This window comes from Drosophila sechellia, chromosome 3L (assembly GCF_004382195.2).
Source record: "Drosophila sechellia strain sech25 chromosome 3L, ASM438219v1, whole genome shotgun sequence".
In the NCBI taxonomy this organism is placed as follows: Eukaryota; Metazoa; Arthropoda; class Insecta; order Diptera; family Drosophilidae; genus Drosophila; species Drosophila sechellia.
In genome coordinates this window covers 1404953-1423513 of record NC_045951.1, presented here as the reverse complement: position 1 = coordinate 1423513, position 18561 = coordinate 1404953, and the positions used below count along the sequence as shown (strand labels likewise).

At 44.9% G+C, this 18561-nt stretch overlaps 1 protein-coding gene and 3 non-coding genes across 5 annotated transcripts; all 4 read right to left on the bottom strand.

Moving 5' to 3' along the window:
- Positions 1–752: 752 nt before the first annotated feature.
- On the bottom strand, positions 753–17741 carry LOC6610314 (protein rhomboid). Of its 2 annotated transcripts, none has more exons than XM_032719097.1 (4): positions 17490–17741; positions 3385–3790; positions 1595–1979; positions 753–1517 (listed from the first exon to the last, which is right to left on the bottom strand). In XM_032719097.1, the coding sequence occupies exons 2-4, from the start codon at positions 3715–3717 to the stop codon at positions 1201–1203; spliced, it is 1035 nt and encodes a 344-aa protein (XP_032574988.1). In that variant the 5' UTR covers positions 3718–3790; positions 17490–17741; the 3' UTR covers positions 753–1200. The 2 variants fall into 2 exon arrangements, with proteins under 2 accessions (XP_032574988.1, XP_002034906.1); XM_002034870.2 differs by having other exon boundaries at positions 3385–3786.
- On the bottom strand, positions 7580–7651 carry Trnae-cuc. Its single transcript has one exon. It is a non-coding gene; the product is annotated as a tRNA-Glu (tRNA).
- Trnae-cuc lies at positions 8202–8273 on the bottom strand. Its single transcript has one exon. It is a non-coding gene; the product is annotated as a tRNA-Glu (tRNA).
- Trnae-cuc lies at positions 8536–8607 on the bottom strand. The gene has a single exon. It is a non-coding gene; the product is annotated as a tRNA-Glu (tRNA).
- Positions 17742–18561: the final 820 nt, after the last annotated feature.

Here is an 18561-nt window from a genome sequence, read left to right as displayed (position 1 = left end):
AGCTTGTTTCATTGAGGATCCTCTGGAGCCTCGCATCTGCCGCAGCCGCATTTAATGTCACAAATATTTGTTGTCAACTGTCAATTGAGTTGGGCGCAGGAAGATGCTCGTTTCGTGATTCCAGGCGAGTTGGAGCGATGCCACTAGTGACGACTTAACGAGAACTCCAGATAATCCCCGCTGCTGCTCAGCGATCAGGGATCAGGGATCAGGGATCCCCGAAGAACTCCTAACTTCGATCTGATTCGATTGCTAAATTGGCTCAACTGGCTGGGTGGGTCGAATGTTCGATTGAACCATCAATGTCTCATCAAAATGCACTCGGTTTTGGGTGGTGCTGTGGCTTTTTTTTAGCAGGGGAGCCAGCGAAGTAGCTGGCAGCTATTGAATTACGAACACACTCAGTGCCAGTTTACAATTTCATTATCGGCGAATGCGAAATCCAAAACCAAAAATAACCAACTCCCCCATCCCCCAGAAGCTCCCCACTTGGAGCCAGCACCATGAAATGATGCAATGCCAAAATAGAACAACGCCCAGAGCTGATGGCTAATTTCGGTTTTTGTTTGTTATTCATTTCTGGTGCGGCCTCCCAAAATGTTGGCTTTTCGACTGCAGCTGTTTCAGCTGATTGGGGAATTAGCATGCATTTTGGTGCAGTTTACCTCAGATTGAAATTCAAATAGAGTGGCTTCATTCCCAGCCCGATATTTCATTACATTTTAGGGTGGCTTCAAATAAAACAAGGCACATTGGTGATTACTCTATAGTTTGGTAATTTATTGAGTTAGATTTCTTGTTTCATATAGTTGTATTTGCATATATGTAAGTTATGTCTTTAAGCTCTGGTTTGGCATTAAGCCTAAGTAGGCAACTCAATGGAGGAGTCCATCGATCAGCATCGATAGCCATCCAAACCCGATCCTAAGTCTTTGATGTGAGCCAGGCTCAGTTCCCGAACGGAACCTCTCCACTCCTTTGGCATTGGCATAAGATAAATGTTGGGACTTACGAGCTAAGGGTATTTTGAGCGATCCCCTCTTGAAGTGGGAGCCAGGATATCCGATAGATGTAGATATGTTATTTGAGCACACTGTCCTGGGGAAAGTCTTATAATCTAGTGACTAGACTAGGGCATAAGAGGAGACATGTAAGAGGAGTGAGTGTGAGCGGGATGCAGTCTGTGGCTTCCGCCCGGGATCATCCCATTCCGAGGTCGTTCATCAGGTGCTGCCTGATCACCTGGCCCTCCTCCTCGGCCAGAAGTTGAGCTGTGACCGTGTTCACCAAGTTGAAGGCGATTCCGAAGGCACTGAATATGCACCATACGCCCAGGGCCAGCCAGCGGAGTGGGCGTGGTCGCAGCCCACCATCCAGTTGCCGGAGAAGCAGCAGACCCACACTAATCCCGGCCAGAGCTCCGGTCATGTGGGCGATATAGGAGACAGAGGGTCGTGCCTGCAGCTGATGCATCGCCAGTTCTCTTGAATAGAGAGCATAACCCAAATCGCAGAAAACTGTAAAGGATAGATAATATATATTTATGATTCCCAAGACCAAACTATGGTAATATGAATTACACCAATGCACCTACCGAAAAAAATCACAGCCATTAGCTGGAATACCCCGTGTCGCATCTGACCAAAGTTGAGCAACAGACTCGCCAGTTGGGCGGCCAGCAAGGCGTAAACTCCTCCACTGGCTCCCACCAGGAAAACTTCCGAGTCCACCACCGAAGTTCCCAATGAGCCGGCCAAAACTCCGGCCATATAAATGACCCCCGTTCTCAGCGATCCATGTACCAGCTCCAAAGGCACACCGAATAGGAGCTGGGTGAGCACGTTGTAACCCAGATGGAGCCAACTGGCGTGGAGCAGGGCATAGCTGAGGAATCTCCAGAGCTGCAGGCGCTGGTCGGGACGATATACGAGTAGGGAATCCTCTGGTGGATCAGCACCCACCCATAGAAACACGAGAACCTGCGTAGTTAAGAATAAAATGTATGCTTCATTATAAGTTATATGGATGTCCGAAAAGCTTTTTGTGACCCTGCAAAGTAAAAGGTATGCATACTAAACAACCATTTCTTGTAACCCGAACTAGTTCGGAACCACTTCATGAGCACTACTTTTGGGGAACACCCATTCCCACTCGAGGCAAAGAGGGAAGCAATAAAATCATCAAGCCCGCACAGCCGAGACAGCTTTGCCAGGAGGAGAAGGGGTGGCCAGAACAACCCCCAAAGGCGTAGACCGCCAGCAGACAGCGACGAGACGTCGCCATCAATTCCCCCCAGCTCCTGGTTGCCCATTCCTCCCGTTTTTACTCCAGAAACCCCATTATTCCCCCTCATTCCTGCCCAATTCCCCGTTTTTCTGTGGCCTGGCGGCGTCCAGTCTGTGTGGTGTGCAAAAAGCCAGACGCGGAAAACAAATCGTAGACGTGTTGGATTTTTCGCACGCACTCTGTATCCCTTCTTCCTTGCTGCCCCCTTTCCGCGTCCCCCATGGTACTCGAATATCCTTTAACCGGAAGCCAACTTCCATTTACAAAATGCACTGGGTGGGGAGCGAGGAGCTAAGTCGTCGTGTTCGGTGTGTGTGGCCCTGTCGGCAATTTGTTTGCCTCAAAAGTCAATTGCTAGAAGAGATCTCTGTTGTGTGGGTGATATAGAGGGATACTTGGGGGCCCTTCAGCTGGAGGTTGGGGTCTGAAATACGATACAGCATCTTTGTTAAGGCCAAGCAAACAACCCTCTTCATCGGCCATCCCGTTTAATTTGAGATACAAAACGCGTTTCAGACGTGACTGCAAGTCGATTGGGCATTCTTGAGCATTCCAAAGACTTTGGTCTTTGTGTAATGAAAAGTGGACTAAATAAAATACTTTTGAAATGTGCTGTGCCAGATACTAACTGATCACTCTCTGGCAGAATTAGTTATTATTCTAAGGTACTAAAACTACTTTAAAACTTCAAAACGTCATGAAGTTAGCTAACTTATTCGCTTAGCTGCTTTTCTCTTAAGCTTTGAAAAGTAATGAAAATGTTAAACTCGAAGATTGAGGATTATGGTATAATATGTAATTGCCGAGACAGCCATCAGACACAAGAGATCAGGGGTTAAATGTGCGCCCAATTCAATATGTTTGCTATCCCAAGGGTTGGTTGCACTGCAACATCTATAAGCCAACAATTAAACCCCACCAGAATGTGGCCAGAATGTTGTGCTTTTATATGCGATGTCATGGCAACTTCGACCCATCGCCGTCGCCATCCCCAACTCGAGGCCACCCCGAATGTAGCTGTTATGACCCTCAATCAACCCTCGACGGTAATCGCATTAAAAAGCGGTCACATTTGGCGCCCAACGTGGGGCTACTCACCTCGAGGAGCGTGGCGAGGATAATGAAAAAGGGCGGAATCCACTTGAAAGGCGTGACAGCCCCTTCAAGATGTTTCGCCCTGTGATTCCCCCAGTCCGGGGAACTGCTCTTGGATGCTGCTGCTCCGGATGCCCGCTGCACTGGCTGCACTGGCTGCACCGCCATCAGCTGGTCACAGCAGACGCCCAGCACCAGTCCGGATCTCGACGACGACGGAGCCGGCGGCATTTGCAGAACGGTACTGGGCGGCATCTCCCCCTGCTCCACCGTTCCGATGAGGGGTCTATTTTTGGGGCGTCTGCCTTGTGACGGTGCCCCACTTAGCAGGAGCATCTGACGCTGAGGCTGAGGCGGCTTCTGTCATGGTGAGATGAGCGGAATGCTGTCTGCTCCCGGCGGCGGCTGTCTGGACGAAAAAGAAAATCAATCACTTAAAAAAACTGCGGTGTATTCATATTATACATTAACAACAAGGCATTCTGTTGAGATTGGAGACTCTTTAGTATGCTAGCGTTCTGATAATCCACAACTTGCTCTCTTTTCTCTCAGTGTAGAAGGGGATTACGCGGTGGGCCAAATTAGCTCAAGGTTGTCTCTCTATTTCTGCGACTGTCTCCGGCTTTGACGACAACTGCAGCGCAATTTCTCCGCGACGCGTCTCGATTTGGCAGACGACGATGTTCGACATTGCCAGCGGCGCCATCATTCAGGTCTAAATCCCCCGGGCTCCTGCCCCCTTCATCGCCCGCTCACTGCTCCCCCTTTTAATGGCACTAGACGGCCATAAAAGAGTCAAGAATTTATTTTTTTTTTTGCACTCGCAAGAAATTTATTTCCGCTGCGGCAGCACCAAAGAAAAGAAGGCCAAAATGCAACCCCGAAAGTGCTCAAACTTGAGATTAAGACGGAATTCGGAATTCCTAGCCGGAGGAAGTAGTCAAAGGAGCTGACCAGAAGGGGCAGAGCAATAAGGCAGCTCTGGAGGGATATAATGCTAGTGAAATCTATGATCGTAAATCTCGAAATTAAATGTTGCATAAAAAAGTAATATATGGTTGGAACGAATGGAGTTGGCTATCCATCATACATTCTCTTCCATTTTTTAACAAAAGCGTCTTACTACAGTTACATAGCTGAGAGAACATACTTTTCTCTGCGGTAGACACTTAATCGATAACTATTTCAATTCCAACTCCCAGTTCTTAAGATATATCCTAAGCTTAAGGATTAATTCCACTTTGTGGGATACACTTGCTCCGAGCAGACAGCAAATAACTTGTAACATGAGGGTTAACTAGTTTATGTGCATGTTTTGGTTTTGGCTAGTTCTTGTATTTGGTTATTTTGGACGGCTTCCAGTTCTGGGCTCCCATGGCGTGTCCTGTTCCTTTTCGGCGTGTTTGGTTTTCCTGTAGTGTTGTGGTGCGCTGCAGTTGCTCTTGGTAATGAGTTTTAATGGTGATTACCTCTGGCCCAAAACAACTGGGATAGTGGAAGGTCCTGGCGTGTTGTCCTGCCCTCTTCTGTTGCCCGAAAACTCGTTTCACAGACGGAAGTGTTGCTCTCGGTCGTCCCCCTAATGATCCTGGCGCACAACTGGCAAACCGGTTAATGGATCCGAAAATGGGGACCGAGGGGCAGGCAGGCGCATGCCAAAACTGTAAAAATATCGACAGGTGTATCCTTAATGTCCTCAGACATCGATTCCTGGTAGCTTTGCCCGGTTTGTTCAACTTGGTCTGCCGCTTTTTCTGCTGCTGTCCTTGGCACGCAACTTGTTCGTGTGCAGGACACTGAAACGCACAATATCCTTGAAACAAACATCCAACTTCCTCTGCGCCCCTCCCTCCCTCCCTCCCCTCTCCCACCACTCTCTTTATCCTTGTGGCCCCCGGTGTTTGCCTTCCTGCTCGGCTCATTTGGCAAAGGCAAAAATCGAAGTTCAACTCGCCGTTGAAGTTGATTATGCAAGCCAACCTCCTTCTGGCTGCTCCACCAATGTTTTTTCGTTTTGCCTCTCGTTACACAGAAATAAAATATTAATGGCCAGGACATTTGAAATGTTTATTACCGGCGAAACGCAGGACTTGGGAAATGTATATAATATACTATGGCTAAATTCAGTGACTATGATTGCCTCCTTATTTAGTTCGTTAAATATTGTGTGCTAGTTACAAATTAAATTAGTTTTCAATCAAATGACATTCCATTCGGAACATAGCGCCCTTATTTGATCAAAAGTGGGCGGTAACTGGCATTTTCAATATATTTTTCCAGTGACCCGCTCCTTGAGCTGCTGTTCTACATTTCTGAGTCGACCGCATTTTGTGTTTGCATTGGGCAAACATTTCATTTACATAATGCTGACTATTTGTATTGGCATTATTTGCCAGCGGAGTACTTTTCTAAGGTTATCAAATATGTGTGGGTATCCATCCCCACCTATTTTTTACGTATTTTCCTCTATTGATTTATGAGGTTCAGCGAGCTGGCTAAATTGGCTCGGAACATATTCGAAATTATTTCGATTTGCCGGCAATTACAAAGATATTCCTCCTGAGTAAATATGGTTAGTTAGTTGCAGTTGGCCAGCGAAAGGGCGAGAGGAGACAAAAACAAATTTAATTACTGAAGCCGCAGGGTGCACCACCCAAAAGAAATTGTGAGAGAGAAATGTACGGAAAAAATACATAATTACAACGCGGCTTAAATGCCTTTGGGTCGAGAGCAAAAGTTATGGAGAGCCAGTGGGCGGGTCGAAAAGTGAAAGAATAACGAAGAAAGTTACGTTAACAAAACGCAACAACAAATGGACTGCAGACAACAACAAGCCGCTCAACATGAACTACCAACAATGACGAGAAAATTATTATAAAACTATAATTGAAAAATGTTTACCAGGTGGGTGGCTCTTGTGTCGGGTGATGGTGGGATCCAATCTAAAGTTATGGTAGCTTACACAGAAGAAATCGATCTACGCTTTTCCCAGCAATCATTCAATCGTAGGCTTATCAGACAAAAGCCAAAGTATTCGACTTTTAGTCCAAACTAACAGCTACCCATCTTTAAAGATGGCAATATTATACCAACATTTGTTGAAAAGGCGGAGCATTACGTTTAGAAAAGAAGATCGGGGTCACCAATTACAATTTTATTTTAAGAGCTAGTAAAACAATGTAATTTAAAGGTCACCCATGGGAGCTTTCACTGTACACCAACTCTGGGAATTGTTTTCACTTTTTTTATTTTTTCAAAGGTTTCTTTTCGCATTATTTCTATGAGACGATAATGAAGCGTTATGAAAGATGTGCATGGAAAGCCAAAAGGGGTGGGGGCTAGTTTAGCTAGTGAGGGGGGGTGCCAGGGAGGCTTCGACGCCCAAAGTCTTAGTTGGTTTCACAATAAAATTCCGACAATTGAAGCGAATGCGATTAAAAGTCGCGCACGCCATCGCAGAAGAAAAATGCGGCGAGTGGTGAGTGGGGGGGTGGGAGTGAGAGGGGGCTGCGAGAAGGGGGCAAGTGGAGCATCGCGATAGCCGGCGTCTTGGAATTCTCAAGCCGAGAAACCGAGAAACAACGACCCACGCAGGCTTCAAAGTTCATTTCCATTCGGGTTGCATGTCAAGTTGCAGTGGCAAAGGAGTGAGGAGAGGCGCGTGTGGGAAGCAGGCTAGCTCTGTCTCCGTCCGTCCTATAGCCATCTCGCTTCCTCGCACTCCAATAAATGCTCTTTCTCTTTGCTTTCAATTTAATTGTAATTTCTTTTGTGTTTATTGCGTTTTTGTGTGTCTGCTGCTTACGTTATAATTTCATTAAATTGTGTTTACTGTGTGAAACACTTGCCCTTACTCGGACCCCCTTCCTTCCCCTGCCCTCTGGTCAGCCACTTGCCCATAAAACACTCAACATAAAACTAAGGCCACTAAAGTTTGCCTCTGTTTCTGTTGTTGTTCCTCAAATTCAACAATAGAATGGAGCACAATCTGCTCTCGATGTCGAGTCAAGATTTCAAAGATTTAGAACAGTCAACGACCAAATTTTCGAAGCTCCCGATTTATTTGCTGGTCTAACATTAATCAGGGCATGATGAAATAAAGCTGCAGGAAAAATAAACCCAATTTGGATATTTTCCTTATTCGTGAGTTTTTTCAAAATGTGCAATGGTGTATGGAAAAAAATATTTGTAGCCATATTTCCCATACCGGGAATTGAACCCGGGCCTTCCGGGTGAGAGCCGGATATCCTAACCACTAGACAATATGGGACTTGGGATGCAGAATCAAAAACAGTTTCAAGAATTTCGGTAATATTATTTATAGATGTAAGGTCTGAAAATATAATTCAAAATGTAGACGTTTTCTGGAGTATTACCCTGAACAACTAAAACCTGTATTTTTTAGTTTTTTTTTATTGAGCTTTTTCAATAGCTGTTGCGAAAAAATAAAGAAAACCGAAGAAAGTTTGTTTATATTACGACACTGTTTATTTTGCGAATTGTTTAAGGCAGCTAAGGCCTAAGCTAAGTCTTTTCCGAAACAAGACGAAATGGCAATTGGCGGGGCAGACAGCCGAAATGCAGCGCCCAAGGTTAACGTAGGTAGCTAACAACAACAAACAAGGAATGAGCGCCGTACAGATAATTGCGTGCGAGAACAGCGGTTTGTACTATGGGCATCGCAACTGCTACCACTGACTAATTTGGCTTATAATATTAAAGAATATAAGATTAGTCTACTGCACAGTTTTGGCGGCTGCATGACCCAACAGTGTGTATAAATTTTAAAATAATTTTAAAAAAATAATCTGAAACCATATTTCCCATACCGGGAATTGAACCCGGGCCTTCCGGGTGAGAGCCGGATATCCTAACCACTAGACAATATGGGACTTGTGTTTCCTTATCGTAAAGGTTGTTTCGAGTTACGGATATTACGTATCCCTATATTTAGATGAGAGATATACAATAACAGTTTTTATCGATCTTTGTGATACTTTCACCTTTATTTTAATAATAAGAGTTCTTTCATTCGATATTTCATAATCGGTCAAAGTGCTCCAAAAGTCTAAAGTGGTATCTCAAGGCTTATGTCAGAAAACACAAAACAGCAATAATATGGTAATGTTTATTAAAAAAAAGTATGAACCATATTTCCCATACCGGGAATTGAACCCGGGCCTTCCGGGTGAGAGCCGGATATCCTAACCACTAGACAATATGGGATATGAATACGTGGCGCGCCAAAAGCCAACTTCAGTCACACGCCATGCAAGATCGCTTTTTGCTCGTTCGTTTGATTTTGGAGATTATTCTGATCCGTCGTTTAAAAATAGCCGCTGAATCATTTAGTGTTGGTCAGAAAATCGAAACTCGATGACGAATGTAAATTACCTATCACATCGGATCGGATTGAAATGGAATGCAGAGCGTTGGCATATGATTATTATTTTGCCAGTTCGTGATCCGCGGAAAACCGCAAGCTTTCCTCCCCCTACTTTACCCTTTGCTTTCCTCGGCTTGCTCTGTCTCCCTGCTTAAGTATTTATGTCTTTTCGTATATTTCTACGACTTCGCGTCAATGCACAAATCAGTTAACGTCCGGCAGACGACAACGGACGATGGACGGTGGCAAGCGGACGGGGGACGGACCTAATCACCTGCAGCGACAAAGACACCACCGACCGAACCACCTGAACCACCTGAGCACTGCTGTTGTTGCTGCCCAAACAAGTGCACCGGGTATCCATGTTTATTTTACGGTTCAACGATTATTACCAGTTATTGTCTAATGCAGCCGTAAAAGGGGCCACCGAAGGGGGCAGGCGGGAGAGGTCACACGCCCCACCACCACCACCACCAACAACAATCGCACCACAGCACCACCGAGGCAGACGGCGAACAGCAACCACAGGCAGACCGACGACAGACAGAATCGGGGGACGAGGGGTTCTCTGGACAACTTTGGGACTGCAGTAGGTGTTGCCTGCAACCACCGATGGTGCAAGGTCCAAGTGGGTGCGAGTGCACTGAGAGAAAGCGTTGTATACTATCTATAAAGTGGATAATATAGTTGATGGTCAGAATGCCTAACTACGCCGCATATGTAAGATGTTACCTATGAATTCGAATTCAAAAATCGATAAGCCTGCGAATAAGTCAATCCTTTTTTCTCTCTCTGCATTGGCTCGTAGCTGTGTAGGTTGCTCTTGTGGTCCCTGCTCATTTCGCTATCAATATTTCAAACACGTTCCAAACTTTTGCCTTTTTCAGAAGGGAGCAGAGTCCAGTAAGGGAACTTAGGGAAGGGGGGTCAAAACGGAAGTTCACACGGAAATATAGGAAAAATACAAGAATAATAATAAAACAAAAAAGGAAATGTATGAAAGACACCAGACGAGCATAATGCTCGTACATACCGTACATACATACAATCAAAACGGAGCAACCAAAAATGTGAAAAATGAATCACGCAAACGGCTGAGCAGATCGAATCGGGGTGGCTAAAGTTTCATTCAGTTTGGAAATCGAACATTCAGAGATATACAGTCGAAAGGGGGAGGCCAGTTTCGTAATATGGCAACTAAACGAAAACGAAAATGAAAATGAAATGAAAACTACACACAGCCGAAATCCAAAGACGTAGAGCCAAGTATTTGCGGAATGCCAGGAAATGACAAACACTTTGGCTGGAGGCCACTGCAAAGATTGTCAAGGAGAATCCAAATGTGGGGGGATTTATGGTGGCAGTGGATGTGGTTGCTGGGCAGACGATGACATATCAATAAATTAGGCACGCAGGCGATTTAAGTGCGTGGCCCCACGAGACGAAGTCTAGACGAAGAAGAATCCAATTAAACACCCACATGCGGGCAGAACAAATTTAGCAGATACAATTTTCGGTTCTAATCCAAAACGTATATTTTCGAACTCTTCAGTTAGATACATTTCGAGCAGTGCAGATAACCAACTGAAAACCTCTAAATTCACAGATACTTTTACGTATGGCCAGCAGATGGCACTCTGAGATCACAGCTTGCGCTTGATTTATGGCATGAGAATTTCGCCCGAGTCCGATCTAATAAATATCTATGGAAATTGCAGCACGAACTCAGCGAGACATTGTGATAATTAACTTCCAAGCTAAAGACTCAAAGATACAAGTAGCGCCGAGCGGGTCAATTGCCCCTCCCCCTTTCTGCTGATTGTGTCGAGTGAAGCAATTTAATGCAAAAGCCATCAATTAACCCGCTTTTACCGCCGAGATACAAAAGTATCTTTCGCCGCTCTCGAACGGTTGCTGCGCCGCGAGATGCAACGATTTGCACGTAGTTCCGTTAGCTAATTGGAAGCTGATCTGCCATCGATTTGGTGGCCACTGGCCAGGAAGGAAGCCGCGCGGAAATTGCCCAATGGAACATTGACCCAGGGCAGGAATTTCATCCGTCCCCGCTGGTTTGCCGCCCCATGAATAATTAATTTATGATTTTTCCCATTGTAAATCATAACAATTAATGTGGCTTTAAGTGGTCACCAGGCAGCAAGGAGCAAGGAGCAGGGGTGCAACATGACCATTGCCAAGGGCGAGCAGCAACATCAAAAGGCAATTATGCGCCCTGAATCCGCTGAGTGGGTGAGCAGTGAAAAATGTTAATGGCAAAGCAGCGAGTGAAAAGCGGCCAGAATTCGCACGGTAATGGAAATGAAAATGGAAATGGCAAGCCTTTTGTTCTCGCGTTTTTCTCTGGGATCCAAAGACAAATAAACAGCAGATTGCCAAGGAAGGAAGACAGGCAGGAAGGAAGGAAGGGATCAGTTGGGGGAACGCAAGAAGCCAAGAGGAATGTTCTAAAACGAGACAGCTCAAATTGGTGCTTAAACAGTTCGTACTTAAGCAAACAAGCTAAAGATTCCATCAAAGAATGAATATCATGGGTAAATGGTTTATTTTAGCCCTTTTCTCCTGGGAAACAAATTGCAAAGATCCATTTCCCAAGGAACGTGCTCAGGGCTTGTCCAATAAATATTTGCACTCGTTTTCCCCTTATGATTTCACCGCTGGTCAAGCGGTTTTCCCAAGCTAATGTGCGATCCATTTTTCGTGCGACTTTCCACGAGCCGAGAAAATCGCGCGCATAAAGGCAAAAGTGGCGTCATTAATGGGTTCAATAGCTGCGCGAAGTCGGTGCGAATCCCCCTGGCCGCCCCTTTTGGAGCTCAATGAACTGGTCCCTGCCCCGCCCCGATTATCACATTTCGATTAGCAACGACTGCGGCTCCAAGACGGAACTTCGAGTCGAGCTGACCTGCCAACTGGCGTTCATAACCACATTAGCACCGCTGGCGCTGCCCTCGACCCGCCGATGACCCACCTGCCGCCACGCCCCTCGCTCTCCGCCCCTTTGGTTAGATACTCTATCGCCGATCTACATTCGCTTCCTCAACATTCACCAACATTGTTGCCGCAGTCGGTGGGCCCGTTCCGCCCCCTTTGCCGCCTCTTCTTCGGTGGACGCAAGCGGCGCCTACCCCCCTCTCTTCCCTCCGTCACCCATCACCCATCCCCCTGCCCCTGCGCCTTCCCCGTTAGCTCCCCTTTCTTGGCGTGGTAATTATTCGCGCTCAGGTGAGTACGCGAGTCTGCAAAGCGTAACTTGTAGCTTGTAGATACATCCACGTATCTCTTCGCACGCATCTACATATGGAAAACTGTGGGCATGGGCCGAGGCTGGAAACTGTGAAGTGCCCTAGAGATGGGCAGGTGCGTCAGTCAGCATTGCATCTGGAGAAACTCTACTTTAAGTAAACGTTTCAACGAACATTAGTAACAAACTTTTATACAGTATCCATCTAATATTCTAAGAAATATTTCAATACTGAATTATTTTTGGCATTTCCTGTTGATATCGTAAGCTTTTCTGGGCTCGTGAGTCACGCGACCATCGCTGCGGTAGATGGACAAAAGTTAATCACCGTTGCCGTTTAGCTCAGTGAGCTTGTTGTTGGGGCTCCGCTTGGATCTCGTCTGGGAGCTGGAGCCACATATGCTATTTGGTGTAGCTGTTGGCTCGCATAGTTTACATTTTATAAGTTAATTGAGTTAACTGTGCAGCGCTCTCACTTTGTGGTCATTTGCAGATGCAGATTGGCCGGGTATCCGCCAGATACGTGTGCACGATTGCATCTATCTATCTATCGGATGCAGCGCTGATCATCGGGAGCAACTATCTACGGGTGGTCAGTGCACAGGCCCTCGGAGGGAACCGCTTTAATTATAAATACTTTCTCGCCTTTTTGTCGGCGTTTGTAAATCTGCATAATTCGTGTTGCGGTTGCAACCATTAAAATTAAACAAAACAAAAAAAAAACGAAGGAAAAAAAAACAACAAACAAGCGGCGACCAACAATTTCTGCTGTTTAATTGCCAGAATATTTGATTTCACATACATATTCATGCGTTTTCTATGTTTTTTTCTTATTTTGTCGGGCATTTTTGTGTTTTTCTCGATTTTGGTTTTTCAGCTTTGGTTATTTTTTTTTTTTCAGGTTTTTCACATTGTGTCAATGCAGAATAATAACCCAAATAGCTGTGATAACTCTTTGTAAACGATTTGCGTTCGGTTTGTCCGTGATTTTTGCTTAATTCTAACATAAATACTACATGACAACGGTGCGATGCATTGGATCAAATGGTTTCAGTTGAAACATACTCTATTTAACAAAAAAATATTCACATAGAATATAAGCTAAAAATCAAACATCACACCGATTTTCTATAGCTACGTATATTTAGTGCACTTTCTTTGAAACTAAACACCCCTTTAATGTGAATTTTTTTCAGTTATGCAACTGAGATACATACAGCTGAGATCTCATTAATTACATTGCTAAACACAATCTTCCGCTGGTAAATATTTGTCACATGAGAGTCGTCTCACTTTTCGCAAAGTGCAAAGTGCGACACCTTCGTCATATACAAATTGTGTCAATGTCTCGGCTTCGATAGTTGTCGACCAACTTCAATTGACGTCAAAGACTTTGGCCCACGTTCCCCGTGTGAAACTCGTTTTGGGCCCCGAACTCGTAACCCCTCCCCTCCCCCGTCGCATATTTTTCCTATCGATGCGGACTTTCAGGTGTTCGCATTGCGTGGGCCTGACTCACTCACCAGAACTCACCTCAACGCGGTGCGGATTGGTCTGGGTTCGGTTCTCTAGAGCATGTGACCCTGGCTGGGTTCCGTTTCACTTTTCGCCAGATTTGTAAATTTTCAATCTCTTATTCGGCTGCACTATTAACAGCATTTGTTGAGACGGTTTAGTGTCGATTCACACGTCAGATGCAGGCGTACAGTGCTCACTCGCTAAGTGGAATCACTATTATACACCTGTGCTACAGATTGTTACAAATGAATATTGTCTAATTTAGAATGCATACTAATAAACACCTTTATATACCAAATAAACTAAATCTTTGTTTGATTATTTATTTATTATTATTTCTAATTTCAGTGCAATCACTGTATCTGTAAATGTATCTGTATCTGTGGGCTGCATTCTTAGCATGTTTGTTTGTGGCTCGCACTGCAGTTTACGCAATCGTTTGCCTTTGTTTTTGTTTATCGCCAGTCCGCGAATCTTTGCTGTCTTATCTTCGGCTGCTCTTCTTTCTTTGGTTTTGCTGCTCTCTTTTGTTTTAGTCGCGCACACGAATTTTCACCTCTTTCGAACAACATTGATGAATGAAAAGTGTTGGAAAGGGCTGAAGACAGGTGGTGGAGGGGGAAATCGCAAATCGCCGATAAGCGATGAGTGTGGGGAGTTCCCCTGGGTGGCTGCACTTTTTAGCTTGTGATTCTTGTGATTCATATTCCGCAGTTGCATTTGTTTTTGCACATTGCGCTGGTTAGGCAATTTTCCCCCTCTAGCAGCTACGCCCCTGTTCTTTCACTCGAAGAAGCCCCCTCTGAGTTTGATGTGAAATATTTAGGTGTAGACAACATTCCACTAACTGCAGTTGCAATGGCAACTAAAGACACCGTTTTGCACTTCTCCTTGGCATTTTTACCCACATTTATTTTCGGTGCATTTCCGTCTGCCATTTGCCAGGTTGCCTTATCCTACAGCTCACCTGTTTCCCCCCAACCTGTGCTTCAAAATATAAAAATAAATCTGGGGGAAAATCGTTTGGCACTGCAGGTGAAATACCCTGGATTTGAAATTGCAAGCAATATAACTATATATCTATAGATATGAATAACAATTTGTGAGCTAAATCTTAGTAGAGTATCTTTTTCATGACCTAATATCGAAGTTTTCCCATTGAATAACTACCGAGCTTCACTTGCACACTTTTCCGAGCAATCCGACTGGTCAAGTTTGCGACGAAGGCGAAACCCAAACCCAATGTGGATCCCAGCATGCTTTTGGACCCTTGGCTGCTCCATCGAGGGTATTTGGTATAAGGAGTTCCTGCGCTATTCATCTGCGCCTTAGTTCGGGCATAAACATTTCCTAAACTTTTATCTAATTCAGCAAACTGCAGCAACAACGCCAGCTTCGTCCATTTTGCTGCAAGGTTCCCAAGACATTTCCACATTTTCCGAGTCATTGTTCTTCTTGTTGTTGTTGTTATTGTGTGCTCCATCTTTGAGCTTTTGTTTTTCTTTATTTATTGTTTTTTTGTGGATCTCTTTTTTCGCATTTTTAGCGTGTTTCAACTTGTTAGGCATTCAACTTTTCACATCGCTGTTCTGCTTATTTTTTGTTTTTCCGCCGCGAAGGTTTTTCCTTCAGCCGAGTGAGTTGATTTTTCGGATTTTTCGTTTCGCGTCGGTTTTGTGCAACACACACACACACACACACTTCTTTGTTTGTGTCGCCCTGAGACTTTGGGGCGCCTCAGCCATAGGGGGCGTGGCTCGTCGGTGGGCAGTGGGCGGGGGTGCCACTTCGAATGGTTGCATAATCCGGCAATTTCGTGCGGAATTTATTCAATTTCTTAAGCGCTAACTAGCACTATATATACTTGTTATTTGAAAGCTAAAACTGAAGAACTATTATTAAGATTTGCTTAAAAGTTTAAAATATTTGTTAACATTTTTGAATCAGAAGAGCCTAGTTGCGTAATAATTTTGTACATTTCGCTTCTCAGGCATAAACTGCACTGATTTATTAGCTCTGTTTTGTATGCGTTTGTGCGAGTATCTCAAAGATACCATCTTGTATCTGTATCTGCGTGTGCGTGTGCACCTTGGCCGACAAGACGAACTACAAAACTGCTTGAGCCATTGTTCAAGTTGAAACGTCTGCCTAGATTAATGCGAATGCGAGAGGGTCTGACACTAATGAAGGTCAAAGGTGGCCCAAAAGGGAAGGGGTGAGAAGGGGGGAGGTGGAGACAGCTTAAGAATGATTAAACACTATAAACTGTTGACTTCTGCGCTGAGATGGCGCTGGGAAATGGGGGAGAATCAGTTTGCTGAATTTAATAGCAGTCAGAAGTTTTGGCCAAATTCAGTTTGGTAATTAAAGTTTTACGACTTGGATAGTAATTTTAATTCGCAGCTTAACTACGTTCCTTTGATCCAAATTTGAGCTAGGAAACTATTTCCCATATCTGTAATCTTCATAACTTTTCCACTTCTGCACACGTTAGTAAAAGAAAAGTGGCCCAAAATGGGTAAACAAAACTAAGCCAGCCTAAAATCAGAAATCAGGTCTTTGGGTCTTTTTTCGCCTTTTTCTTTGTTTGTTTCGCTATATTGTTTTTATTTTCGACGTTGCCTCTCGCTCCGACGCGTATAAAAGCAAACTTGACACATTTAAAAACTATATATTAACAAACAAAAAACGAACAAGAGACACGAAAAATTAAAATGCATTGCGTACGATTTTTTCAAGAATAGCCAACGCATTAATTTTTTCGTATTTCCATGCACTCAACAATAAACAAAAACTTCACCAGTGACAAAAGCCCAAGGCAGCTGTCATTTTGTCCATGATTTGTGTATCTGAAACAGCTCTTGATTTTGATTTTGATTTCCATTTTGTCTGTTTAGCAAAAGTTTCGCGGGAAAAAGAAAAGTTCGGAAAGTGAATGAAATTCGCATCGATGCGATTGAATGAGATACTTTTCGAGGCTGCGCAGATAAATCAAAGTGTAAACAAAAGTGAGCCAAATGCGGCGTCTTCGCGCCCTGGTCACTTTGGTGGCAAGATGGATGTCCAAACTGGGAGCTCGTGGCCCGCCCACACGCATGAAGACCCTCTCCATCGATCGTTGGCCACTCCTGCCTACACGCACTTGTGTTTCCATTCGCAAACGAGACAATGGAAATCGAACAGCCAACCAGCCAGTAGCTGGCCAAGAAGTTGGCCAGAAGTAGCACTTGTCCGAGATCCCACAAAAGATATCGAAAATGGAGCAGGGCAGCCCACACACATGTAGAAACCGGGTGACCCGGGGGAGATTTCAACGGAAAGTGCTTGCCATTTGCCGACAGCTCGGGCGCAAACGGTTTTTAGTTAAGCCCGCGCTCCACGTTGCGTATACGCAATGTGCGCCTGGCTGGGAATGGGTGGCAGTGGGTGGCAGTGGGTGGCAGTGGGTGGTAGTGGGTGGTAGTGGGTGGTGGCATTGCAGTTGGCCCGTTGCAAACGGCAGCAAATACGCATGCCGAACGACAAGCACAGATGTTTTTACAACCCAAAAGATACAACGCGGACACAGATACTGATGCTGAAGCTGCTGCCGCACTGACAGATGCAGATTTACATGCACTGAGAACAAAAACTAGGTTTGCTAACTTACAAGATTGTTTCCGGTTTCAATAGACATGTGACATTTACGCCACTCAACGTGGAATTTATAAACAAATATTATATATATTGTATATTATTTTTCGCACTCCTTTATTTTTTTCAGTGCTCGCTCTAGTCAAATACGTTCAGCTCAGCATGGTTGAGTTTGGAGCTGAGTTTTGCCACGTTTTAAGCCGATGGATTTATTTTTTCGTTTGGCTTGGTTTTGTCGGGATCTCCGAGGGTGAGATATGGAATAGCTGGGGATTGAGAGTGGGAATCCGAGGCGGGGGCGTTATGACTTACCGAGGGGGTGACGGAATGGTTGACTCTTTTCAGGCCATCCGGGGGCAGGATTATGTGAACTGGTTGCAGCTTCTATTTTATTTCTTTCGAGGATGAGCGACAAGTTACTGCGGCAGTCGATCCGAGCAGTAAATGGCTGGCGGTACGAATGCTCGGTGCTTTTCCACTAAGTTTTTCCTCGGGGGTTTTCCTCCACTTTTCCAGCGAACCGTTAGTCGCGCGTGCTGCCGCCGGTTGCCGTTACAAAGTACCGTTCACAACTGAGCTCGTTTTTTATGCGGCCCGATACTTTTATAGATTCGCAAAGTGCCGGCCTGGCCAAAACCGAAAGGGCTAGAGCCTCCTTACCGGAGGGGTTACATGTGTGTGTTTGTGTTTTTTTTTCCATTTTGCACCCCTTTCGAAAAGCCGGCTCTTGCTGGCCAAGGTAAGAAACCCCCCTGCAAACCACCGCCCCTTTTGAGCCACCCTTTTGGACAATAAAGCCAGGTGCAGCAAACATGTTCGAGGTTCGAACGCGTTGCCAAGTTTTCTTTTGTCGTGGCTTTTTTCTTTTGGCCACCATCCGGTGAACGGTTCACGTAAAGGAGTCACGTGAGCAAGTGAGAGGGGCGAACGAAGGAACGAAAGGGAGAGGGATAGCAAGGAGCCAGCTGGCTTTTACAGGCAGCTGCAGGTGCGACAGAGAGAGCAAGAGGAGAGGCGGAGAGGGAGAGGGAGACAGTTGCAGATGCAGCCGCCGACGGATAATTAACAAGTCACTTATTAAGTTAGCACAACCCAAAACACCTTAATCCCTTTTTGGCTAATTAACTCAACTCTGGCATTACCAAATGTGCCACAATTTGGGGAGACAAAAAGAAACGAAGCTTGGGCTTATACTTAAAATTATATCTGATTGTTCACTTTAGTATCTGTTCGTTTGCAAACTTAATAATAATTAATAGAAAACTAAATAGCTTTGCCACTACTTTCCCTTTGATAAAAAGAAACAGCCAACGTTGATTTCTGGCCCCTGATAAATAAATCAAATCACTTCGGTCTCAGCTGCTGTTTTCGCCTTGTTTATTGG

Coding starts and splice junctions, on each gene's coding strand:
- LOC6610314 (XM_032719097.1), bottom strand. CDS start 3,717: ATGCTCCTGCTAAGTGGGGCACCGTCACAAGGCAGACGCCCCAAAAAT. Junction 1,980..3,384: donor TCCTCGCCACGCTCCTCGAG/GTGAGTAGCCCC, acceptor TTAACTACGCAG/GTTCTCGTGTTTCTATGGGT. Junction 1,518..1,594: donor AATGGCTGTGATTTTTTTCG/GTAGGTGCATTG, acceptor TATCCTTTACAG/TTTTCTGCGATTTGGGTTAT.